This window comes from Mus musculus, chromosome 11 (genome assembly GCF_000001635.26).
Source record: "Mus musculus strain C57BL/6J chromosome 11, GRCm38.p6 C57BL/6J".
In the NCBI taxonomy this organism is placed as follows: Eukaryota; Metazoa; Chordata; class Mammalia; order Rodentia; family Muridae; genus Mus; species Mus musculus.
In genome coordinates this window covers 32,237,549-32,259,761 of record NC_000077.6, presented here as the reverse complement: position 1 = coordinate 32,259,761, position 22,213 = coordinate 32,237,549, and the positions used below count along the sequence as shown (strand labels likewise).

Below are 22,213 nucleotides of genomic sequence, written 5' to 3'. Positions count from 1 at the left end.
ATGCTGTCCCAGGGCAGTGAGTGTGCAGGCCGTCCATGCTGTCCCAGGGCAGTGAGTGTGCAGGCCGTCCATGCTGTCCCAGGGCAGTGAGTGTGCAGGCCGTCCATGCTGTCTCACCATCCGGGATCTGCTGGGTGATACTTGTTGCACCATAGTTCAGAAGGCTGTTCTGTCTGAGCATCATATTTGCCCTCTACTCTTGGGAAGATCAGATACTAGGGTCTGCTCTTCTGATGACCTGGATTCTGAAAAGTGACTCTCATTCTCCTGGCCTGTACTTATGTGTGAGAATTCAAGTTTTAGTGAGAAAAAAAATCCCCTGGTAAGTGTTCCATCTGGGGTATGTATATCTTTTTTTCTCACCTGGTAAGATATATCCAACTAATACTTTATAGTGCTGCTTCTGCTAGATTTTAATACTGTTTTTATAAAACAACCTTGTAACTTTACATGGTTTTAAAGAAAGAATGTTTTGTTTGGTCTTGATGGTCCTGTTCCCATTTCAGCAAGCCATGTCCTCCAACCGATGAGCAATTGGTTGCAGGGTAAGACCAAGATCTCTCCACCCCTTTTCTGTCTTGATTCCGGCTGCCTTCTCTTCTTGTAATTGTGCTTACCGCCTAATTTCTCTCAATGTTGAAGAATGACTAACGAGGTGCATAGGCTCTAGCTTGGAATCCTCCCTGCCTATCAAGAGCCCAGATTTCCCACAGCCTTTGCCCTTTGCCCACCCAGAATTATTTAGCTATTTCATATTCCTTTGAGAACCTAAAGCATGGTTGGCTGGCACCAGAGAGATTTCTGGACTGGGTATGCTGTGCGAACCTCCTCCCCAAATGGAAACTAGTAGTTCCATGATACTGGCCCAGTGTGTGGGTTTCTCATCTCCTGTCGTACTGCACAGCTGGGGCTCATGATCACTGTTCCTTGTTTTTAGTTTTGAGAAAGAGAGGCAGGGGGAGGGAGGGAGGGAGACAGACAGACTGACAGATTGTCTGTGTTAACAGCATTTGTGTATTTGAGTGTTTAGTTAGATACCCAGGATTAGAAGGAACCAAGTAGTGGCAAAAATGTCCCCACAAAGGTGATATGGAATGTTTGTAAGCTGCACTGACTTGTTCCCCTAACAGTTCTACCTGTGTGGGCCATGACTATACATACAGTATGTGTATTCTACCTGTGTGGGCCATGGTTATACATACAGTATGTGTGAGTTTCCATCAACAGGCAGGTTAAGAGGCTGGAGAGAGGGTCGTGGTTAAGAACACATGTTCTTCTGTTGGACCTGGGTTCAGTTCCCATTACCCACATGGCAGCTCACAACTATCTTTAACTTTAGTTCTGGGGGATCCAGTGCCTTCTTCAAGGGCCTGGTGCACATACATACATGCAGGAAAAAAATACTCATACACGTTAAGAAAGGCAGGCTGAGGGTGTAGAGTTGAGCTCCTTTCCTGTCCTTTTCCTCTCTGTTCCTGGGTAACCCCACTCCAGGATGTTTTATTAAAAAATAGAATCCTTGAATTCTCTAACTAGGAAAACTGTTCTATCAAAGTAAAAAGAAATTAAAACAAGGAAAAAATCCTGACCTGCTTTTCAACTGGGCTGTTATATCTTCCTAAATATGTTTTTCTTGGATGTTCAAGTTAGAAATGTTTAGTTTTGCCGGGCGTGGTGGCGCATGCCTTTAATCCCAGCACTCGGGAGGCAGAGGCAGGTGGATTTCTGAGTTCGAGGCCAGCCTGGTCTACAGAGTGAGTTCCAGGACAGCCAGGGCTATACAGAAAAACCCTGTCTCAAAAAACCAAAAAAAAAAAAAAAGAAAAAGGAAAAAAGAAATGTTTAGTTTTTATAGCAGGTGTTTTATTGTCTTATTTTACACTTACCAAGTTTTCAAAGGATTTTTGTAAACTTTGGAAACAGTAAGCCTTGTCCCTTGTAATTCGCTAAGCATAAGTTATACAGTTACACCCTTCCCTGGCCTCAGGTTACTCTGTCTTTGTGCACATTACGTCATCAAACACTATGTGAAGTTCACGACCAAACAAGTGTCTTTCATCATGAATGTGTAATGAAGAGTGGCATGCAGCTCAGACCTGCTCATATTAACGAAATGGCAGGCTGCACTGGGACTTCCTAGGATCGCCACTTAAGGCATCATGACCTAACTTCAGCAGTATATATCCATCTGTGGGTCAGGCCTCTTAGAGGGGAAAGATTTAATTTTGTTCCTTCAAGGTCATATTTGAGTTTTGGTATTTGTGGATGTTTTTTGATATTTATGGGATACCACTGCCTGCCTTTGGGCGTCCTGTAGCCAAAGCTGAAGCATGTCTGTGGCTCTTCACGACAGACAGGGAGTTTTTTAGTGGAGATTTTTGACTGTCAAGGAAAAAATGGTCTGCATTGGTTAAGGTCATTCTCCCATCTGCTTCTTTTGTATATTAACTGGTTGGATGGTCCAGTGTTGGATGCCCCTTATATAGATAGGATCCAGTAACATGCTGGCTGGATCAGAGCCCAAGTGTTTGGTAGGGTTTAGTATCCTGAACTCCTTCCGTATCAGTGTATCTTTCAGACAGGTGGGACTGGCAGAAAGCTATGTAGGTTTTTTTTAAGAAAACCTACAAAATGCACTTGTCTAAGATGTTGAGTCTTCCATGTTCTAATATCCCAGACATTAATGTTCCAGGGAAGGGGGTGGGAACTAAGGATTTGTCTGGGTGTCCTACAGGTTCCAGAATTTTAGTGATAAGACTAGTTCTAGAAGGTTTGACTAAACCCACATTGCAGAGGGTAAGGAAGCCCACTGTGACCAACTCTCTGCATCCAGTTTATTTGGGGGCCTGGAAGTCCTGTGGTAGCCAGGGGATCCTGCTAGTTTTGCAGGAAACCAGCTCAGGCCCTCCAGGCCGTAGCCTGGAGCATCCTCATGGTTGAGGGTAGAAGTAGGAGAACTGCATGTTGACCATAGCCAGGCTTCTGTTCCAGCTGCCTCCAGGTCACTGGTCCTACAGCCCTGCTTTGTGTAGGGTGGCCTGGAATGAGTACCCACATAGACGACACTTTCTGTCTCAGTGTCATTTGCTGCTGTGGGGTAGAGCCACAGCAGCTGGTTGAAGCTGACCTGCCTCTTTCATCGTACAATGGAGGAGCTTTCATGTTAGCCTGTCTCCCTTCCCTCACTGAGAATGTCTCCAGAAGAAACAAGACTAAAATCCCACATAGTCTCTTTCAGGACTGTAAGGGTCTTCCTGCCCAGGACAGACTATGATCCCGATAGTGCTGGAGCTGTCTTCCCCAAACCACCCTATCTAGATATTAGAAAGCTTTCTGTAGTAGATAGGTGAGCATAGGTGCTCTCTCCCATTAGGGCCAGATCAGAAACAGTGCCTGTATGTCTACAGTGGAGGCCCTCAGTCCCTGGTCTCTTAGATAAGAGGCAACACCAGGCCCAGGGCTCTCCTCCCTGCAGACAACTCACTTATCCAGGTTCCCAGACAGGGAGGACTAGGTTTGCCAATAGGGAGACAGATGTACCAATGGCTCTTGGAAAGGGTGAGCTCCCACACCCCAGCCATTCCCACTTGTTTCTGTGCATCCCATGTTCCTGTAATACAGTGCATCTGCATGCCGTGTACAAAATTCCCTCAGTAAGAACAGGGAAGTGTAAGTGTTCAGGGGAAGGGAAGGGCTGTGCAGCTCTGCTGAAAAGAATGTAGTTAGCATACTGCATGCATCCTGGACCTCTGTCCCCTGGTCCTTTTTGTGGCCCTGTTGTGGAGGGACTGGGGTCAAAGATGTTGAGAGGTACAGTTCCCAAACTGCAGTGCAGTAAGGAGAGGCCTGTGAGCCTCAGTGAATGGCTCCTGAGGGCAATGCCAACCCCAGCTGATCTTCCTTTTAAATGCAAACCGCAGCTGTTTCTCTTCTAATTTCATACAGCATGCCAGAAATGACAGCATGTGCCTTCAGCCTGTGCTTTTCCTGCCTTCTACCTGTAATTCTGGTGATTTCACATCCCTAACCTTGGGATTGCTGCAAGAGAGTCACTGATAGGAATGCCACCCTCTGGGGACAAAGTAGCTTCACAGAACTGTCATTTCCTGAGCCACTCCCCACTTGTGGGTACCTGGGCATGGTGCTGTGATTTCCATTAATGCATTTCCATCCTACATTTTTACAATTTTAAGGTTCTCGGATGTTATTCTGGCAACAATTTTGGCAACCAAATCTGAAATGTGCGGCCAAAAATTTGAACTGAAGATTGATAATGTACGGTTTGTTGGGCACCCAACACTGCTGCAGCATGCTCTGGGGCAGGTATGGCTCTCCTCAGCAGGTAGGATTTTTCTAGGGTGGGTGAGCCTTGCCTTTACTGGCTCTGAGCGTCAGATGTGCTTATGTTGATGCTGGTGAATGTGTGATCAGGGCAGCAGATCTGATCAACCACTTGCTGTGAGCTGTACGCCTTCCTAGGACCAGGGCATTAAGCAGAAAATGACAGGGTACTTGCCCCCAGGTGCTATCGTTCCTGCCAGTAGCTTGTCTTTTCATTCAGTGGTGGATGGAACCCATGTCTTCCACATGCTGTGCAATTATTGGTCCACTGAGCTACATCCCCAGCTCTGTTACTAGCCTTAGCTGACCATAGTCTGGATCTCTGCTAACTGGCCTTTCCTCTTACATATAGGGGAAGGCAACAATGAGTTAACTGATAATTGTTCTAACTTTTAAAAAATGATGTGTGCTTCCTGTTAAATGCTATTTTGATAACGAATATATTTTAACACATATTGTTGTGCTAACCTTTCTATATATGTTCTCTGATGGATGAGTATTTGGGTCCTGAGGAATGTTAAAAAGGTACGATGTGTTGATACCCAAAGGAACTTGTACTCTAGAGCCAGCCAGCCCTTTGCATACAGGCCAGCTCCATGATGACAGCATCCCTTAGATGCAGAAATGTTTCAGTATGCCATACCATTTAGAGATTGTATAAAGAGCTGTGTGACTTGCAAGCTTTATCCATATGAGGAACTTTGGAGGCCATTGGAGTATCTTACCTGATAGTCCCCTCCCTCCCTACAGTGGTCTTTAATGACAAGGCTCTGTTCTGTCTATGGGTGAGAGGGAGGGGTTGACAGTCATTTCCTGTAGAATTGCAGTGACAGTCAGGGATGGGTACATTTCCTGGGTGTTGTAGGGAGAGTTGGGACCCACGGTTCTAACTCCATCTCTAGGCAGCCCTTGTACTTAGGTTTGAAGGGTGGTCCCTCTCTGAGTGGTGTGTTTGAATGCTTTGGCATTTGTTACTGAGACTGCATGGAGGCCAGAACTGGAGAGAGGTATGGACTTGGTTCTGTAGCAAGACTGGCTGCCCCTTTGCAACAGGGCTGCTGGACACTCTCTTATCTCTAAATGTCCTGAGTCCTTGCCATGGTGGCAGGGGATGGGCACTCCTTTCTGTCCTGTTACTTTGGGCATCATCAGCTTTATTCTTCAGTCACTGAACTTCAAGCACAAGCCATTCTGCTTGTGGCACACGTGTGATTCAGCTGTTTGTGTGGTGGGTGACTCCTCTCTGAGCAAAAGCACTATAGCTTTCCATAGAAAGTCGTGGCTCTCTGCTGGTCATGGTGTCTTGCCCCTCTGATTCCAGTATTAGGAGCCTGAGGTAGGATCACTGAGTTCAAGACCAGCTTGGACTCATACTAAGTTCTAGGTCCCAGCAGTTCACAGTGATACCTGTCACAAAGAGACACATAAGATGCTGTGTGTTTTGATTTATTAGAATTATGCTCTTTTACAGGTCTCCAAAACAGATCCATCTCCAAAGCGGGAAGCTCCGACCATGATTCTTTTTAACGTGGTATTTGCACTGAGGGTGAGTGTTGTACAAGTGGTTAGGTCCGAAAGGAGGGTCTAAGGAAGAAGAGCCAGTGTCCAGGGAGCTCAGGCTGTGGGCATGGCACTTGCCCTTTTAGTAACGTGCCTGTGGGGACGTAGCTCACTGCTTTTCTCTCCTCCCCTTCCTCCTCCAACTTTTTTGTAAAATACATACACATAACAATATTTACTTTATTAACAGTAGTAGATAGGCTGGAGAGATGGCTCAGCAGTTGAGAGCACTGACTGCTCTTCCAAAGGTCTTGACTTCAGTTCCCAGCAACCGCATGGTGGCTCACAACCATCTGTAATGGGATCTAATGCCCCTTTCTGGTGTGTCTGAAAACAGCTAAAGTGTACTCATATACATAAATTAAATAAAATCTTAAAAGGAGGGGAGAGGAAAAACAAAACAGTGGTAGTCATAGAGCTCAGGGCCTCTATTACTAAGCTACATCCTTAGCCCTGAATGCTTCCCATTTTAAAGTGGATGGTGGCGCACACCTGTTATCCCAGCATTTGGGAGGCAGGAGCTGGAGAATTGCCACAAATTTGAGGCCAGGCTGTGCCACAGAATGAGATCCTATCTCACAAACAAACACAGATGAACCCTACACTCAGCTAGAACAGGTGGCACATTCCTATAATCCCAGTTCTTGGGGAACTGAGTTAGGACAGTTAGGAGCTCAAAGTCAATTTCTGCTACATAGTGAATTTGAGGCCAGTTTGGGCTACATGAGACCCTGTCTTTGTACCCCATTACTTAGTATACAATTTAAGTCAGCATGACTTGAATTGTCATTGGCTATAGAGTAACACCTTACTATATCATATAAATATCACATTACCAAATAATAAACAAAATGCACAATTTAGTTACACCTAGTACACGTGTGATGTCGCCATGTATCATTTACCTTGTTGATCACTGCTATCTAGATTCATATTTCATTTCTTAGCAGGAAAGCCATAAGAAGCCCAGTAGCAGTTTGTGTCTGTATTTCAGAGGGAATCCTAGGCCTCGTGACCGTTCTATTGTTAGATTTATGTTTACTTATGAGCGTGAGACAATGTGTGTGTCCAAGGACAGAAGAGGACTCAGACCCCTTGGAGCTGGACTTGCAAGCAGTTGTGAACCACCACATGTGTGTAGAGACAGAACTCAGGACCTCCTGAAGGACAGCAAATGGTCTTAGCCCCTGAGCCACCTTTCTGGCACTGTCTCTCTTTTTGTTTTGTTTCTGTTGAGACTGGGTCTCAGAATGTAACTTTGTCTGGCCTGGAACTTGCTGTATAGATCAGACTAGCCTGAAACTCACTGAAATCTACCTGCCTCTGCCTCCTGAGCATTGGGATTAAAGGCGTGGGCCACCGTGCCTGGCTTTTATTACTTTTTAAAGAAATGGTCTTGTATATCCCAGGCTGGCCATGAACACTTATGTATCTGAGGATGACCTAGAATTCCTGATCCTCCTGCTTCCACCTCACAAGTGCTAAGATTATAGCCATGTGCCTCATACCTGTCATATACCCATTCAGTATTCTGTTACAAGACATATCTGTAAAACAATAGTTTTATTTTATGCCATAATGCCCTTTTGAATCTGACAAGAATTAACCATGACAAGTTAGTATTAACTAGTACTTGGTCTGTTAAAGCATCTTGATTGAGAATGGTTTTCAGTTGGCCTGTATGAGCCAAGATGCAAACCCTGCTCTCTGTGGTGTTCTCTGTTTCCACTAGTCCTGCCACATTTCCCATGTTCAGATTTGTCTCATTGGGCAGACTTTCTGTGTCCTGCAGACTGGAAGTTATTATGAAGGTGTAGTTATATCTGGATACATGCTTTTGGGAGGCAGAAAGTCCCATGGATGACGATATATTAACTTTGGTGTTATTTCTTACCCTGTACTGTGAATGTTCACTTTGTTTGAGATGGTGTCACATAGGCCAGGCTGTCCTTAACCTTCCTATGTAGGCTTGAGCTTGATCCTTCTACCTCCCAAGTGATGGCATTATAGGGGTAAGCTACCATACCTAGCTGTAAATACACTTTTTGTTAGCATTCCCATTAAACTCTGCCTCATTCTAGGTGGCAGCTTTCTCAGCGTGTCCCTGCATAGCCTTGGGTGCTGAAGGCAGCAAACAAGACATACCAGATATCCCTTTAGTGTATGTCATTGAGCCTTATGGTGTGGGGGTGAGAACTACCTCGCACAAAGGGGACACTCAAACAGTTGGTCCCCCCCAGCTGCTATAGGGATGCTTTTGTACCTCAGCTAGTGGCACCTCCAGCAGAGAGAATGACTCACTGTGACTTCAGTCATTAGTCAGAGGAAAAGTTTGTGTCTAAGAGTATTCTCTCCCCGCTTTCTAGTGGAGTATTTTTATACGGACTCTTGTGAATGTGTACTTTGTATTGAGGCTATTGTAAATCAGCCCTTTTAGGACATGGTCAAGGAGATGCCCTGAGCATGAAGTGTCACGGCAGACGGCCTGGTGGCTGCAAGTCTGCCCAGGTTTTGCTTCTCTTTGTAAGTGTGTGGCTTATTGAGAATGTAGAAAGTCTTCCCAACTGCAGGTGTACAAGGTGTTGTCAGGGTAAGATTTTGACTTAAGGTAACAGGCACAGGGTCACTTGGCAAATAAACAGGATGGGAAAACAGCGTCAGAGGTCCTAATCAGTGGTACCATTTGTCCTTTCCTTTCTGACTCTGTACCCCCAAGTATTACTCAGCAGTCCTAGTGGCCTCTAGAAACTCTGAGTCATGCTTGGCTTAGTTATCTGCTCGTTCAAGCATCTCCATAGATCCCACAGTGGTCTGCTCCACCCTTGGCCTGGGTGTGTACACCTGCTGTTGACTATGGTCACTGATAGGTTCCAGATGGGTGTATGCTACTTTGACCTAGTTAGTGTAGGTATGCAGTAGATGCTTGTGAGAGACATGGGCCAGGAGCCTAGTGGTAATCTGATTAACAGATTAGCTAGGAATAATTCATCCCTGACAGATGTTTAGCAAATAGCATAACACTTTTATGTTGTTTGTTCTGGAACCGTGTGGCCTGTTGTGAATGAATTCCTATATACTATAGGCCAGACATGTTCATGAGTGGTCAGTGCACAACAGTGATTACAGATACCTCCAAGGTTTTGCTCAGGTCAACCTCTGTTCTGAGTGCTGTATGTGTTTGACTAGTTTCCTCTGCTTGCTAGTTTTCCTTCTTCAGATGATGACCAGTGACCCAAGATCATATCATAATAGGTGGGTGGAATCAGTGCCCTTAGCTGTCCCTTGATTTTCTCTACAGTCATAGCACAGTGGGAATGTGTGTTCCCCATAGAGGACTCCCATGGAGTCATCTCTGCAACCTTCTAGACAGTTGTTCCCAAGACTAGAAGATGAGGAAGTCAGCCAGCATGTATATAGGTAGGCTAGGAGCATGCACAGGGAACTCTGGGTGGCAGTTACTATGTAGAGAAACCTAGTGGCAAGGAATGGAGAGGGCATCTGTCATGGTCTATGCTTTTGTATTAGAGACGTATAAGTGTGTCTCTGCATACATATTCTGAGTGTTTGACCTCTGGTGTGCAGGCCAATGCTGATCCATCAGTGATAAACTGTCTACACAACTTGTCCCGCCGAATTGCTACTGTCCTGCAGCATGAGGAGCGCCGCTGCCAGTACCTCACTCGAGAGGCCAAGCTGATCCTAGCACTTCAGGATGAGGTGTCTGCTATGGCTGATGGTAAGTGCAGCAGCCTGCTGAGCTCGAGTCTGATGGCTTCTCTTTGTGTAGTATCTCTAGAGGACCAACTGGTCATTCTGCTTTGTTTTGAGGCAATTTCAGATAATGCTCTAAGTTGGCTCTCTAGTTCCAGGGATACTATTAAAGAGATCCTCTGTGCAGGGAAGGGCAGGCTTGCTGCCTGGTTGCAAGTTTGATCACATGCCAGTTCTCTTTGTGGACTTGGGGTATGCGGACAGTACAGAGAATCTCCATCTCCAAGGGCCTCTCCAACACCATAACACAACTGTCAGAAGCTAACCAAAGCTTTGGATTTGGTGAGCTGGGTACTGGAGAGGAAGTCCTTACTGTCTCTGTCAGTAAGCAGAGACTGGCTAGAGAAGTTACAAGAACTACACATTGAGCTGGTCATGACCAGCACAGAAAGTCTCTTGTAGGGGTTCATATATGAATCTGCTGTGCTAAATGCATGGGTCTGAATTGATCTCTCTAGGAATGACCCCACACATTGTTATATGATCGACCACCTTTCATTTAGGACAGAATGCCTGGCATTGGTTCTGCTACACAAATTTGTCCTGGGATGGGAAACTCAGGGAGGGGCCATTGAGAACATCCAGCTGGTAAACTGGGTGATTTCCATACTTGGAACTTATAATTTAAAAGCTGAAGAACCTAACTGTCCCCTAACTAATCAAAAAATAATTTGTGCTGATAGACACTGTGTAACCTTTAGAGTGCCCAGAGGACTACATTGGAAAGAAACTGGGAATGACCTCGGCTTCCTTCTCCTAGGCTTATCAGCTACAGAAGAAAGAATGAGGAACAGAAATTAGAACAAATCATTACAAACTAACAAAGTCTTGTCTGATTCTAATGTATTTTCAGTGAAAACTTTACTTATTTTCCTTGGAAAATTAGGTGGGCATGGTGGCGTGCACCTCTTATACTAGCCTATAGAAGGCAAAGGCCAGTGAATCTCTGGGCTCCTGGACAGTCATGGATATAGAGAGAGAGACCGTGTCTCTAAAACAAAACTACTTATATTATGGGCCTGGGAATCATTGTAGAGTGGTTGCCTAGTTTATGTAAGGCTCTGGATTCCAGCCCTAGGGCCCAAGACAAAGCAAAAACAAGCAAACAAACAACACTCATGATTTTTATATTAGCTAATTATAAGTATGCTAGGAAACAATCCAGAAATTTTCTTTTAAGATTTAGATCTGGGCATGGTGGTACTTGCCTTTAATCTTAGGACTTGAGAAAAAGAGGCAAGTGGGAATCTCTGAGTTTTGAGGCCAGCCTGGTCTGCAGAATAAGGTCTAGGCCAGCCAAGGCTATACAGTGAGACCCTGTCTCAAAAAGAAAGAAAGAAACCAAAAACAACAAAAATCTGTTAAAAAATTAAATATTAAAAAACCCATGTTCATCTTAGTTATATATATTTTTGCTAGAGATTCATGAAAATTAAAAGATATTTTAGTCCTAAAGACACATCTCATGATGGTACAGTGTGGAAGTGGAGTTGGATGGCATGGGAATACCCAGTCACAGCGACAGAGGGTGGGGCTGCTGAGCCAAGAGACATGTGCCGTCTGTGGGAGGCAGTGGAGCTGACAGCTTGCTCCTGTGACTACAAGGTTGACAAGTTTAAACACCAATAGTTTTCATACACATTTCCTATATAAATAGTTTCTCATCAGCCTGAGTCTACTTTTAATTAGAGGGATCGGGGTAGATTGATGATGATGATGACAAGGGATTTTCTGATGTTAATTTAACATTGGTTTAACATTACTTGTTAATGTTGAATTTGTTCTAAAGATTGTTCCTGTTCTGACTGTGCGTGTTTTCTTGCTTTGGAAGTTGTAAATCCTTAACTTTTGTTATTCTTGTAGCAAATGAAGGTCCTCAGTCCCCATTCCAGCACATCCTACCCAAGTGCAAGCTGGCTCGGGACCTCAAAGAAGCTTATGACAGGTAAGACCCCTAGGGCCATGCTTGTTGAACCTCTTCTTCCTGGGCTAGCTTCCCCAAGCCTCCAGAGTGGAAGCCTCCTACAGACAATGCTGCCATAGGCTCTCTGTGTGTGTTGGAGCTTGCTGAGACAGGGACAAGAAAGGTTAAGGGATGGGACACTTGTGTGGCCACTTTTCAGGAAACCCACTTTCTAATGGCAGCCCCTTTGTTAAGTGATGTGACTTAGCAGAGACAGTTACCTCCAGCCTCCTTTACCACAGAAGCTCCTCCCACAACTGTCCACGGAAGTCTGAAAGTGCTTTTGAACCGTTAAACGCAGCAGCACTTTACTGAGCTTAACCCAGTGCCAAGTTCTTTACCACCTTCATTGAGGTGGACATCACTGTTGCCTCTTCCCACTCGAGGAAATCCAAGTTCAGTGGATGGAGTTGGAGTTTGCCGTAATAGTCTGTGCTCTGGGAGAGCTGGAGTGTGAGACACTGACTGTCTGAGGTCAGCAAGTATTGGGAACATAGTGGAAACCTCATGTAGATTTGATTAATTGAGTAATTATTAAATGTATACAAAATACTTAGGCTTGTGTGTGTGGTAGACTCTCACTAAGTGACCTAGGGTGACTTGATACAGGTGTGTGATGCTCACTTTCTCTCTTTTATTTTTCTTAGACAGAGTTCCATTGTGTAGCCTTGGCTGGCCTGGAACTAACTCACTTATGTAGACAGGGCTTGACTGCATAGCATCTAAAAAACAAAGTAAAAGGGAAACCAGTAACTGTAGGTTTCTAAAGAAAAAAGGATGTGGGAAAAATGTAAAACCTTAGAAAGCTTTGTCATCTGCCAGGCACAGCTCAGGGCTTGAGGCCTCCAAGTGCCACCCAGTGGACCAATTTGGAGGGACACAGGAATTTGAGCTTTTGGTGAAAAGGCATTCAAGGTCCTACTAGCCAGATACCCTGTTTGTTAGTGGGTAAGGTCTCATTTCTCCAGGTGAACTCCTACAGCAGCCAGCCCTGGGTCCTGGAACCTGTCCTGGGAGGTTGAGAGCCACACTTCTCTGGCAGGATGTGGCAGTTTTGACCTCCTCTGCTGTATCCCCTGTCTGATATTGCACGACTTATAACTGCCCAGTAGCATTCTTGGCATGATTCACTCCAGCCTCATCACACAATGTCTGTAGTTGTCCTTAAGGTTCTGTTCCCTCATCAATAAAAAGGTGTAGCTAAGTATACATTGATTGGGTAGATCAAATATAACATCTGTCTTTTGACAGTAGCTCTTTGCCAGATCCCTGAGAAAGATGTTCTCAGAGAAGACCTAAAAGACAGGAAGTTGTGGGCTTAATTGGCATCAAGTTTTAAGAGCATCCTTTCAACAGAATTGTTCTGGATTTACTATTTTAACCAAAGCCAAGGCTCTGGTATAGTTCTAGCTGGCAACCCTATTTCCTAAGTGTCTGTGAATATAGAGTGGAAGAGGGAATCCCTTAGGAGGTTACCCTGGTTGTCCTAGTACCTGTGTCTCCTTGTGGAACTAGCTCCATGTCCCCATGTCTCCCCAGGTTGCTTCCCTTAGGAAGGGATCTCCCTTCACTTTATAACATAACACAGCTCACCCACAGTTAAAGAGATAAGGAATGGCAGGAGGAATGAGGATATAAACTCCTTGTGGTGTGAAGAAGTGATTCTCTGAATTAACAGAGCCTGGGGTTGGGCCTGGGAGGCTCAGGTCATGAGAATGCTGTCTGAGACCTGGACAGGTAAGTAGTGCTGGCTCCACTGTTAACTGCTCAAGAGCAAGAACAAGCCTGAAGATGTCTCTGAATGTTCCAAGAGTTACAGTCAGTATTTCATTTAAAAATGTACATACGCCGGGCGTGGTGGCGCACGCCTTTAATCCCAGCACTCGGGAGGCAGAGGCAGGCGGATTTCTGAGTTCGAGGCCAGCCTGGTCTACAGAGTGAGTTCCAGGACAGCCAGGGCTACACAGAGAAACCCTGTCTCAAAAAAAAAAAAAAAAACCCAAAAAAAATAAAAATAAAAAAAAATGTACATACATGTGAAGTTTTGTTTGAGGTCCCAAGGTAAGATTTTTGGAACCTACCCATGTATGTTTCTTGTTTTATGCTGCGTCCTGCCACATGTAGTAGGAAGCCTGACTGCTGTGTGGGCAGAGGACACAGGGTACATGGCGGATTCTCAGAGGAGGAAGAGGCTTAGCTGAGGTGAGGTCAGAAGTGACCTGTTGGTTATTAGCTAAAGGTAGGCCGAGACTGCAGGGGTGAGATAAGCTTGCACACAGCACATGGTGCATCTTGGTGCAGAAGATAGGACTGCGGTGCTCTGCACAGTCATGGAGTGTAGATGCCGGGCCCTGGCAGGAGCATTTATCTCCTGTTGCAGAAGGGCTGGACTCGAATGCTGTGCCAAGGCTGGATAAGCTTGGAGACAGTGTTTTTCTGCACACTATTTTCAGCCTAACATTAAACTCCTGCAAATAGGAACACAAGCGTAGCAGGAAACTTTTCTGGGGGCAAACCCTGGGTTTCATCTTGAAATGTGGACCACAGAAGCAAGGGCAGCCCTTTTTCTTCCCTTCTCTCCACAGACGTCAGTGTCTTTCCTGGTTTACATTTTTGTTGTGAAGGATTCACCTGACTGTCTCCAGAGCTAGAGACTAGATGTTGGGCAGGCATATTTCTAATGGTCCTTGTCCTCCCAGTGCACTCCAGAGGTTTGTCCAGATGTGCATCTGATACTCGGGGGACTCCTAATGGCAGTGTTCAGTGTCTCCATGCCAGAGCTTTTTTACTTTGTAAAGAGGCTCCAGCTTAGTACAAAATGTTCAGAGGGAAAGACATAGGCTGGGGATCTGAGTCAGCTGGCACAAGGTTGAGACACACCTGAATTGGGAGGGTGTTAGAAAGGCCGTAATGTATCCCCCATGCCCACAGCTGGCATTTAATCCTGGCCTGCACTGCCACACAAGTCTCTGTATGTACCTTTCCCTGTAACTCTGTAGTTTATATACTGCGCCATCCAGAGTAAGATTCTTCCAAATACAAGGCTGTAATTTGTTTCCTCTTTTGCTGTGCCCCAGGTGCCCGAAACACTACTTAGAGCTGTACCTAGCACATGGTTGTCACCACATCACTGAGGTCCTGGGTGGACCAGAATCAGCTGTGTTTGAAATGATAGGACTCTTGGTATTTAATTCTGATTCTATGTTGTTTCAATAGCCACCCTGTACTATACCCTAAATAAGAGAGCTCAAAAATAGGACCTGCTATTTCTTCCTGTTGTGACCATAAGTTGATTAGAGGAGCCTGGCTGGTATTTGCATGGGCATGACCACAGCGCAGCACAGTGTAACCCTTTCCTCTCTTGCTTTTTCCCATCAGTGTGAATGCTGAGAGGGTTTCCAGATGCAGTGTTTCTCAAGGTTGGTTGTGAGCTTTGCATTCCCTCCTGGAAACTGTACACACAGACTTGGTTAGGGCCAATTTTTAGAAAAGCCAAGAGTGTTGACCTCAGAGAGCCTGTGTCTTTGACCCACATCTTGACATTAAACCCTGCTTTTAACAGACTTTAAAGTTTGTTCCTCCCCCAACCCCCGTGAACCTCCCCAGTGAACCACCATTGTCCTCTAGGCTCAGCCACAGCCTGTGGTGCCCATCTGTACACCCATCCTCAGTGGTTCTGAGGCCCTGGGAGACACAGGCATAGATGGTTTGGAGCCATGAGGTGGCTTGCATTAAACAGAGATCCTGGGGAGGGTCACAGATGTGCTCTCCCATTTCCTTTCCCCTCTGCTATTCTCTGCTTGAAGGAGAAAAAGACTTGTTTTTGGTTTTGTATTTGGAGCTGTTGGCTAGAGTCCCGGCGACCCTCTGGGGAAACTCAGAACTTAGAGCTCTTGTCTTGCTGGAGGCTTCAGGGAAGAGGCTGTAATAGTCCTTGGCAGCTATTGTGGGCCATGCTGAGAATCTTAGCATTTGAGAGGTAGAGGCACGAGGATCACAAGCTTGAGGCCAGCTTGGGGTACACAACAAAATTCTGTCAATAAATAAATAGGAAAATAGTGAGTGGGGTGTGGCAGCATACATCTCTACTCCCAGCTCCCGAAAGGCGGAGGCAGGCACATCTCTGTGAGTTGGAATCCAGCCTACATATGGAGACCCAACACATAGACCCTGTCTTGGAAAAAGAAAGCGATGGGGGTGGGAGGAAAGAGAAAACAAAAGTGTGTTTTCTGAGCCTGGAGCAAGGACCTTGTTTCTCCCACAGTATCCAAACATTTCACCTTTGACCCAGGCAGGAAGAACTCTCGCCACATCCCCTTTAACTCCTAGTCTGCCCTGTCCTTGGCCACTCCCACACTGGGAGCTGAGAATAGCAGCAGAGTGGGTGGTGATGGGAAAAGCTTCTTGGCCGCTCTTCTGGGTGGGAGGCAGCCCAGAAAACAAGATGAGGGAAGGTGCTGTGGCAGTTTGGGAACCAAGGGATGGGTCCTGTTTTGAGAATGGAGTTATGAAGCGTTAGGTTATCTTTCCCGCACTGGATGAAGGAGGCTACCTGTCTGCTTGGCTCTTCCGAGCTTGACTGGGTTGGGGCAGATGACAGGAAATGCCTTTCTCAGGCAGAATAAGTGCAAGTCACAGGGGCTTTGCCTGAGCAGTTGCTTTTCTTTATAGCATTTGTATAATTGCATTTCAGAAATGTGCTAACATACTTTTTGCCCACTCAGCATATAGACCTGAACAGATTCTATTTAATAAGCACATGTTGTTGGCACTTAGCACCAGGACTGTGTGGCTGAGCCATGGGTGGGAGGAACTCCTCCTTCACACAACCCTTTCCTCCTGGGTGTGGGTCTATAGGGACAACCCACAGGGCTACCTCTCTACGGGATGAGTTCTGGGAAGACAGTGTTCCTGCAGACCACTGCCTGACTCTAGGTTCTCCCCACCTTCCACTCATGAGTGCTTCGTGTGCCCATGCAAACCTTCCATATACCTGGTGTGGTTGGTTAGGGCAGTATTAGGTAGCAAACTGGTAGTATCCTGTGGTCATGAGTACAGGGTATAGGGTGAGGGGCCAGAGTGAAGGTGGGGCCAGGATACCTCACTGAGAGTGTACACTTGAGATTGGAGTTACGAGAAAGTCACAAGGTGTCTGGGAAGAGAGGCCATGGCAAACTTAAGTGCCAGGGTCCTGAGAATGGCTGGACTTGAGTGATGGAGATGGAAATGAGGGCAGGAAGAATATGCAGCACACCCAGGGTTCTCTATGTTGGAGAAACATGGATGATACTGCCCAGGTAGAAGCTGTAAGGAGAGCGACCAAGACACCTCCTCAGGTGCTGGTTGTCTGGGAGCTCTGGCCTTGTTTTGCTGAGAGGTCTGGATTTGCAGGTAGAGCACATAGAATGTGTGATGGTTTGAGATGCTGTATGCTGCCGTGCCTGAGCATGTTGAGCTGTAAATATGTGTCAACCACTGAGAATTTGGAGGAAAAGGTTCGCCATGGAGGAATATTTGGGCTTGGCTGGGTAGTCACTGCATGTCCTCTGATTGATAGCTGCACAAGTTACACCTGTGGTGCTCCACCACCACCAGCAAGGTACATAAAGGGAGGTGCTTTGTGCTTCCTACCATTAACATTCTATGGGGCCTTACAGCTTCCCTCTTCTACCCATCTCTTCTCTGTAGAGATAAGCCCTATTCTGCCCAGCTGCCTATCTGTGCTTGGGTCTACATCAGGTGTTCAAGACAGGCCCTCTCAGAGAGAGGATGTGCTGTGGATGTCAGGTGTTCTCTAGGAGTCCGGGCAGGCAGCCATTGTCTCTGCCACATTGATTTTCCGGGAGACAGAAGAAGCTTCCTTTAGTCCTGACGGGCTGAATGGATTATATGTTATTCTAGGGCCAGACAGAGTGTGTGTGTGTGTGTGTCTGTCTGTCTGTCTGTCTGTGTCTGTGTCTGTGTCTGTGTGTAGGGCCAGACAGAGTTTGTGTGTGTGTGTGTCTATGTGTATTCCTAAGATTTTCCTAGGTATATTGAGATCTGAAAAGATATTCTCTTACCCCTGAGATCTCCACCTGCGTTTTCCCCTAGCCAACAGGGCAGTGTGGGAGACCACAGTCTGTGAATAGGGTGTTGTTCATTGGGAATACGCAAATGCCCACCATAGTAACAATGCTCACTCTCCACAGCCTGTGCACATCTGGTGTGGTACGGCTTCACATTAACAGCTGGCTGGAAGTGAGTTTCTGTCTGCCCCACAAGATCCACTATGCAGCTTCAAGTCTGATTCCTCCTGAGGCTATTGAACGGAGCCTGAAAGCCATCCGGTGAGAGGCAGCCCCATCTTGTCTTCCCCTGCTGCTGTCTGAGACCTTACTGGTTACTTTGTTCCAGAAATTCTCTTTTCTTCTTCTGGTCATAGAAATTAGCTTTGTTGTTAATAAAACCACCTGGTTTTACATCTGATTCTGCTCAGACATGACCTTTGCTCTTCCAGCATTGCTTAGCTGAATAGAACCTGCCAAGGGCCTCACCCAGGCCTGCAGGGCAGGTTGGAGCTAACCTAGAGCTTTAGCAGATTGCCTTCAGGGTACACTCAGTTATTGTCAGCATTTCAGCAGGAATCATGGGAACCCAGTTACCTTCTGAGATTAGTTGATTTCCTGTGAGGAAAAAGCAGGACTGGGAATATAACTCAGTGGTGTAGTACTTTGTAGGCCCTGGGCTCTGTTCTCAGCACACAAAGAAGAAAAAAGATGAAAAGAAATCTGGGCACTTTCCTCCACACTGGAAATGACAGAAAGCAGATTACTCATTGCCCAGTTCTCCTACAGTTCCAGATCTATGCTCCACGTCAAATGGCTGAACATATTTCTGTAGTTCTGTTCATAGCTGGGGAATATCTTGTTTTTCCTGTGTTTAGAAAGACACTTCCCCCCTCCCCCATCTTTTATGGTACTAATGATTAAACCTAGGGCTTTGCACATGCTAGACAAGCACTTTATCACTACATGCATGCATGCATACATATATACATACATACACTATCATATGCCCTTACTCTCTCACCCTCTATGAGACAGAGACTGTCTTCCTGGCTGTCCTGGAACTTACTAGGTACACTAGGCTAGCCTTGAAGTCAGAGATTCATCTGCCTTTGCCTCTCAGGTGTTGGAATTAAAAATATGTGCCAGCCACCATGCTTTTTGTTATTTATCTATATGTGTGCGCATGCATATATACATATGTATGAGGTGGCAGAGACAGGCAGATCCCAAAGGCTTGGTGCCCAACAAGTCCAGCCAAAATAGCAAGCTTCAGGTTCAATAGAGGTCCTATCTCAGAAAATAATGTGAAGAGCTAGGCATCATGGCACACACCCTTAATCCCAGCTCTTAGGAGGCAGAGGTAGGAAGATCTCTGAGTTCAAGGCCATCCTAGTCTACAGCCTGGCCCTGAGTTCCAGGACAGCCACGGCTATACAGAGAACCCTGTCACAAAACTAAATAAGAGTAAAGATTCATAAGCTGGTTCAGCAGGTAAAGACACTCACTGCCAGGCTTGATGGAACCTGAGTTCAATTCCTGGAGCCCATGTGGTAGAAGAAGAGAACTGCATGTGTGTACCTCATGTATATACAAAATGTAAATAAATAAGTGTAAAAAAAGGTGGAGAGTGATAAAGAAATCTGATGCTGACCTCTGGCCTCCATACTTACATGCATAGGCTCATGCACTGTCTTCCCCCACATACAGCCTCCCCCACATACAAATTTCAGTCTCTCTGTCTCTGTCAATGACACACACACACACACACACACACACACACCCTTGAGATTATATAAAAGCCCTTGGACACAGCCGGACGTGGTGGTTCATGCCTTTAATCCCAGCACTCGGGAGGCAGAGGCAGGCAGATTTCTGAGTTTGAGGCCAGCCTGGTCTACAAAGTGAGTTCTAGGACTACACAGAGAAACCCTGTCTCGAAAAACAAAACAAACAAACAAAACAAAAAAAGCCCTTGGACACATAACTGCTTTCTCTCTGATTTTTCCCTCAACCTCTCCTGCCCAGTGCCTCTGGACTCTGGCTGTGCCTTGGTGTTCCATGCTTACTTGGTACAGGGCCCCGTGGCTCTTTATGTTTTGCTGACATGTGCCTCTGTCCTTCAGCCCGTACCATGCCTTGCTACTTCTCAGTGACGAGAAGTCTCTGCTGAGTGAGCTTCCCATTGACTGCTCCCCGGCTCTGGTGCGGGTGATCAAGACCACGTCTGCTGTGAAGAACCTGCAGCAGCTAGCCCAGGATGCCGATCTGGCCTTGCTGCAGGTAGGCCTGGGCACTTGGAGGAGTGGGAACAAGAGGCCTCTAGGTACATTTAGGGAGGCAGCCTATGGGGGATCAGGAAAGCAGACTGCCTGCCATGCTGAGTCCCTAATGTCTAGCAGACAAATAGATACTACACGTCCTGCCACAGATGAGGGTAAGGAGGCTTGGGGTTCTGGTATCTGGTCACACTTAGAGCCACGGGACTGATGTCTTTCTCTGTTAAGCAGAGGTGAGGCAAGCCTTGGGAGAAAGGAGAGAAGTGTCTCCAGCAAAGGCCTGGAGAGCAGCTTGGGAAGTAGTAGTGCATGGTGGATCTTCCAGCTCAGCACAGGCTCACACTGGCCTATGAGCAAGCATGTGGGAAGTGAGAGCGAGGACTTGAGTGGTAATTTAACCTACTGTGTGGCTTCTATTTTTTGCACATTTTCCTACCTCTCCTTTAAAAAATTTTTTTCTTTAAAGATTTATTTATTTTATGTATGTGAACACACTGTCATTGTCTTCAGATGCACCAGAAGAGGACATTGGATCCCTTTACAGATGGTTTTGAGCTATCATGTGTTTGCTGGGAATTGAACTCAGGACCTCTGGAAGAGCAGTCAGTGCTCTTAACCACTGAGCCATCTCTCCAGCCCCCTTGTTTTCGTTTTTACTAAAATACATGTCTTTAATGATGAGACATGCAGAGATGCAGCCTTGTTTTGGAGGACAACTAAGTCCAATCAGATGTTCAGAGCAAACCTTCCCTGCAGGACTGCGGGTTTGCCTCTTTCCATCTCTGATGCCATGGGGCTAGGATCCAAGTGAGGTACGCTCCACATGGGTCCCTTTTGTTCTGCTCCTTCTCCCCTTTTATCCAACCCAGCCCTGGAGTCATCAAGATACCCTCATTCTTGTGGCGGAAGACATGTGGCAGAGCTGGAGAGACAGCCCCTTGGCAAGTGTGTGTGGCAGCCCTTTGGGCTCAGAGAGAAGGCCTGTAGCTGAAGTGTAGAGGAGGAAAAGCACAGAAGAAGCTGGATTCAGGGGCCTGGAGTGTAGACTGGGTCACCTGTGCCAGGGCTGTGGGTGCAGGACCCAGGGAATGAATGCCAGTATCCTCACCTGGTAGTGCTATGCACCCTGAGGCCACCAGAGGGTAGCAGAGGCCTACCCAGGACCTCAGTTTGCTCAAAGGCCAGCCTTCTCAGTAGAATGAAGCGGCCACAGCTCTGACACCTCTCAGGTCCCTCTGGCTAGGCCTCCTGGCTCTGTGTGGGGCTGAGAAATGGGTTGGCATCACTGGAGGTTTTTGCTTTGTGGGCCCATTGGGCTGCTTTTTCCAAAACCCTTTCTCTTTTCAGGATAAGTTTATCCCTTCTCTATCTCTGACTCTTCATAGGCTCTGTGAGAGCACCTAGCATATGCTGCCTGTGTAGTTCAACTTGGCATCCTAAGCTGGACAAGATTCAGCAAGGAGCTCATTGTGCTTCCCTCTAGTATCAAACACAGAGGTTTGAATGTGCTCACTGTCCCTGAACGCCCGCAGAGAGGGGCGGTGCTGCTGTTCTGAGGAGTCTGGGCTGCTATTTTCACTTCCTACCCCACGTCTAGAAAGGCTTTACTAAGAGGCTGTTTGAAGGAATCTGTGCTAGGACTGTGCCTGACTTCACTGTCACAGTCCTTTGATAAAGCTTTGATGTCTCTTCCATTTCCTTGTCTAGGTCTTGACTGGGATCAGGGAGGAGGGTGTTTCCTTCCGAACTAACTCCCTGCTGAACCTGATTTAAATCAGAGTTTACTGCTGGCATGCCCGTGTGAAACCCTGTGAGGTCTCACCCTGGCCATTCTCTGCAACTCACCTCACTATTTTCTGTGACTGCTGTTTCCTGTAGATGTCTCTGGGGAGCAGTGATCCTAGGGTGGGGCTGAACCTTTGGGGAACACCTGCCTCAGGAGTGAATGTCACACATGATACAAGGCCACTTTGATGGGCCTTGTGGCCCACTTGTGTGATCTAAGCCCTCAGATGCTAATGGAGAAAGATTTTTTTGTTTGTTTGTTTGTTTGAGACAGGATTGCTCTGTAGCCCTGGTTGTCCTGGAACTTGCTATGGTATCTTGTGTATTTCCTGGTATCTGAGACCTCAGGAGAACAGAATGGGAGGATGGTCTCTGGGGAAAGCAGGGTGCATAGGGGCCTTTGAGTATGCAGGGTCAGGTAGGATGAGACTCCATATTTTATGACTTTGGAGTATGGTGCTGGTGTC

At 46.4% G+C, this 22,213-nt stretch overlaps 1 protein-coding gene across 4 annotated transcripts in view, besides 24 other annotated features; it reads left to right on the top strand.

Annotated features, from left to right (window-relative positions):
- Nprl3 (nitrogen permease regulator-like 3) overlaps window positions 1-22,213 on the top strand; it is a 35,745-nt gene that overhangs the window by 7,946 nt on the left and 5,586 nt on the right. The window contains exons 3-9 of one of the 4 annotated variants that reach the window (NR_104306.1): window positions 4,194-4,323; window positions 5,813-5,887; window positions 9,484-9,637; window positions 11,536-11,617; window positions 17,827-17,964; window positions 19,809-19,965; window positions 20,472-20,773. Coding sequence is in view for 3 of the 4 variants with exons in the window: in NM_001284359.1 (NP_001271288.1) it covers window positions 507-545; window positions 4,194-4,323; window positions 5,813-5,887; window positions 9,484-9,637; window positions 11,536-11,617; window positions 17,827-17,964; window positions 19,809-19,965 (775 nt within the window). In the remaining variant the exon portion in view is untranslated. Of the gene's footprint in view, window positions 1-506; window positions 546-4,193; window positions 4,324-5,812; window positions 5,888-9,483; window positions 9,638-11,535; window positions 11,618-17,826; window positions 17,965-19,808; window positions 19,966-20,471; window positions 20,774-22,213 lie in introns of all 4 variants that reach the window. The other 3 variants (NM_001284359.1, NM_181569.3, NM_001284360.1) reach the window with 3 other exon arrangements.
- Window positions 1-22,213: part of a biological region, named in NCBI's record as "alpha-globin locus regulatory region", that runs on past both edges of the window. NCBI's record gives its function as "regulatory_interactions: Hba-a1 | Hba-a2 | Hba-x | Hbq1a | Hbq1b".
- Window positions 3,084-3,983: a DNAseI hypersensitive site, noted in NCBI's record as "HS-21 or MCS-R3; erythroid site; the nucleotide coordinates are approximate for this feature". NCBI's record gives its function as "chromatin accessibility in erythroid spleen {active_cell/tissue: erythroid spleen}" and the evidence as "EXISTENCE:in vivo cleavage assay evidence [ECO:0001075][PMID:12393394, PMID:25411453]".
- Window positions 3,165-3,689: an enhancer, noted in NCBI's record as "R3 enhancer fragment used in citrine reporter assays". NCBI's record gives its function as "activates a HB2 minimal alpha-globin promoter in transient in vivo assays in developing blood islands of chicken embryos {active_cell/tissue: blood islands(chicken embryo HH12-HH14)}" and the evidence as "EXISTENCE:reporter gene assay evidence [ECO:0000049][PMID:27376235]".
- Window positions 7,353-8,969: an enhancer, noted in NCBI's record as "1.6 kb EcoRI fragment". NCBI's record gives its function as "weakly activates a human alpha1-globin gene in transgenic mice fetal blood and liver {active_cell/tissue: fetal blood(E12.5-E13.5) | fetal liver(E12.5-E13.5)}" and the evidence as "EXISTENCE:transgenic organism evidence [ECO:0001131][PMID:7606006]".
- Window positions 7,904-9,212: an enhancer, noted in NCBI's record as "R2 fragment deleted in R2-/- mice". NCBI's record gives its function as "necessary for normal alpha-globin expression levels in E12.5 fetal liver cells, especially in the absence of the R1 element {active_cell/tissue: fetal liver(E12.5)}" and the evidence as "EXISTENCE:knockout evidence [ECO:0001091][PMID:27376235]".
- Window positions 7,904-9,214: an enhancer, noted in NCBI's record as "region that when knocked out reduces alpha-globin gene transcription by about 50%". NCBI's record gives its function as "weak enhancer of alpha-globin genes during erythroid development {active_cell/tissue: erythroid}" and the evidence as "EXISTENCE:knockout evidence [ECO:0001091][PMID:12393394]".
- Window positions 8,367-8,802: a DNAseI hypersensitive site, noted in NCBI's record as "HS-26 or HS E-26 or MCS-R2; erythroid site; the nucleotide coordinates are approximate for this feature". NCBI's record gives its function as "chromatin accessibility in MEL cells, erythroblasts and erythroid spleen {active_cell/tissue: MEL | erythroblast | erythroid spleen}" and the evidence as "EXISTENCE:in vivo cleavage assay evidence [ECO:0001075][PMID:8088839, PMID:7606006, PMID:12393394]".
- Window positions 8,393-8,958: an enhancer, noted in NCBI's record as "R2 fragment used in LacZ transgene". NCBI's record gives its function as "strongly activates a HB2 minimal alpha-globin promoter in hematopoietic cells of E12.5 transgenic mice {active_cell/tissue: hematopoietic(E12.5)}" and the evidence as "EXISTENCE:transgenic organism evidence [ECO:0001131][PMID:27376235]".
- Window positions 8,398-8,911: an enhancer, noted in NCBI's record as "R2 enhancer fragment used in citrine reporter assays". NCBI's record gives its function as "activates a HB2 minimal alpha-globin promoter in transient in vivo assays in developing blood islands of chicken embryos {active_cell/tissue: blood islands(chicken embryo HH12-HH14)}" and the evidence as "EXISTENCE:reporter gene assay evidence [ECO:0000049][PMID:27376235]".
- Window positions 8,511-8,787: an enhancer, noted in NCBI's record as "mouse HS-26 region corresponding to the human HS-40 350 bp core region". NCBI's record gives its function as "weakly enhances expression of a human alpha-globin gene in tranfected HMBA-induced MEL cells and in transgenic mice embryonic erythroid cells {active_cell/tissue: MEL(+HMBA) | eythroid(embyronic)}" and the evidence as "COORDINATES:sequence alignment evidence [ECO:0000200][PMID:7606006]".
- Window positions 8,567-8,576: a protein binding site, noted in NCBI's record as "mFP-IV GATA1-binding site". NCBI's record gives its function as "binds GATA1 in MEL and HEL cells {active_cell/tissue: MEL | HEL}" and the evidence as "EXISTENCE:protein binding evidence [ECO:0000024][PMID:7606006]".
- Window positions 8,612-8,627: a protein binding site, noted in NCBI's record as "mFP-III AP1/NF-E2-binding site". NCBI's record gives its function as "binds AP1/NF-E2 in MEL and HEL cells {active_cell/tissue: MEL | HEL}" and the evidence as "EXISTENCE:protein binding evidence [ECO:0000024][PMID:7606006]".
- Window positions 8,646-8,667: a protein binding site, noted in NCBI's record as "mFP-IIb AP1/NF-E2-binding site". NCBI's record gives its function as "binds AP1/NF-E2 in MEL and HEL cells {active_cell/tissue: MEL | HEL}" and the evidence as "EXISTENCE:protein binding evidence [ECO:0000024][PMID:7606006]".
- Window positions 8,668-8,683: a protein binding site, noted in NCBI's record as "mFP-IIa GATA1-binding site". NCBI's record gives its function as "binds GATA1 in HEL cells {active_cell/tissue: HEL}" and the evidence as "EXISTENCE:protein binding evidence [ECO:0000024][PMID:7606006]".
- Window positions 8,709-8,730: a protein binding site, noted in NCBI's record as "HS-26 probe 2 KLF3-binding site". NCBI's record gives its function as "silences alpha-globin gene expression in non-erythroid tissue and binds KLF3 in non-erythroid cells {active_cell/tissue: MEF | COS-7}" and the evidence as "EXISTENCE:protein binding evidence [ECO:0000024][PMID:24885809]".
- Window positions 8,724-8,744: a protein binding site, noted in NCBI's record as "HS-26 probe 1 KLF3-binding site". NCBI's record gives its function as "silences alpha-globin gene expression in non-erythroid tissue and binds KLF3 in both erythroid and non-erythroid cells {active_cell/tissue: MEF | COS-7 | MEL}" and the evidence as "EXISTENCE:protein binding evidence [ECO:0000024][PMID:24885809]".
- Window positions 8,760-8,771: a protein binding site, noted in NCBI's record as "mFP-I GATA1-binding site". NCBI's record gives its function as "binds GATA1 in MEL and HEL cells {active_cell/tissue: MEL | HEL}" and the evidence as "EXISTENCE:protein binding evidence [ECO:0000024][PMID:7606006]".
- Window positions 12,059-12,658: a DNAseI hypersensitive site, noted in NCBI's record as "HS-29 or HS E-29; erythroid site; the nucleotide coordinates are approximate for this feature". NCBI's record gives its function as "chromatin accessibility in MEL cells {active_cell/tissue: MEL}" and the evidence as "EXISTENCE:in vivo cleavage assay evidence [ECO:0001075][PMID:8838797]".
- Window positions 13,351-14,492: an enhancer, noted in NCBI's record as "VISTA enhancer mm101; overlaps HS-31". NCBI's record gives its function as "enhancer in: heart[9/12] | blood vessels[7/12]" and the evidence as "EXISTENCE:transgenic organism evidence [ECO:0001131][PMID:17130149]".
- Window positions 13,615-14,734: an enhancer, noted in NCBI's record as "R1 fragment deleted in R1-/- mice". NCBI's record gives its function as "necessary for normal alpha-globin expression levels in E12.5 fetal liver cells, especially in the absence of the R2 element {active_cell/tissue: fetal liver(E12.5)}" and the evidence as "EXISTENCE:knockout evidence [ECO:0001091][PMID:27376235]".
- Window positions 13,659-14,258: a DNAseI hypersensitive site, noted in NCBI's record as "HS-31 or HS E-31 or MCS-R1; erythroid site; the nucleotide coordinates are approximate for this feature". NCBI's record gives its function as "chromatin accessibility in MEL and erythroid spleen cells {active_cell/tissue: MEL | erythroid spleen}" and the evidence as "EXISTENCE:in vivo cleavage assay evidence [ECO:0001075][PMID:8838797, PMID:12393394]".
- Window positions 13,729-14,222: an enhancer, noted in NCBI's record as "R1 fragment used in LacZ transgene". NCBI's record gives its function as "activates a HB2 minimal alpha-globin promoter in hematopoietic cells of E12.5 transgenic mice {active_cell/tissue: hematopoietic(E12.5)}" and the evidence as "EXISTENCE:transgenic organism evidence [ECO:0001131][PMID:27376235]".
- Window positions 13,734-14,218: an enhancer, noted in NCBI's record as "R1 enhancer fragment used in citrine reporter assays". NCBI's record gives its function as "activates a HB2 minimal alpha-globin promoter in transient in vivo assays in developing blood islands of chicken embryos {active_cell/tissue: blood islands(chicken embryo HH12-HH14)}" and the evidence as "EXISTENCE:reporter gene assay evidence [ECO:0000049][PMID:27376235]".
- Window positions 20,659-21,258: a DNAseI hypersensitive site, noted in NCBI's record as "HS-38 or HS C-38; constitutive site; the nucleotide coordinates are approximate for this feature". NCBI's record gives its function as "chromatin accessibility in MEL and NIH3T3 cells {active_cell/tissue: MEL | NIH3T3}" and the evidence as "EXISTENCE:in vivo cleavage assay evidence [ECO:0001075][PMID:8838797]".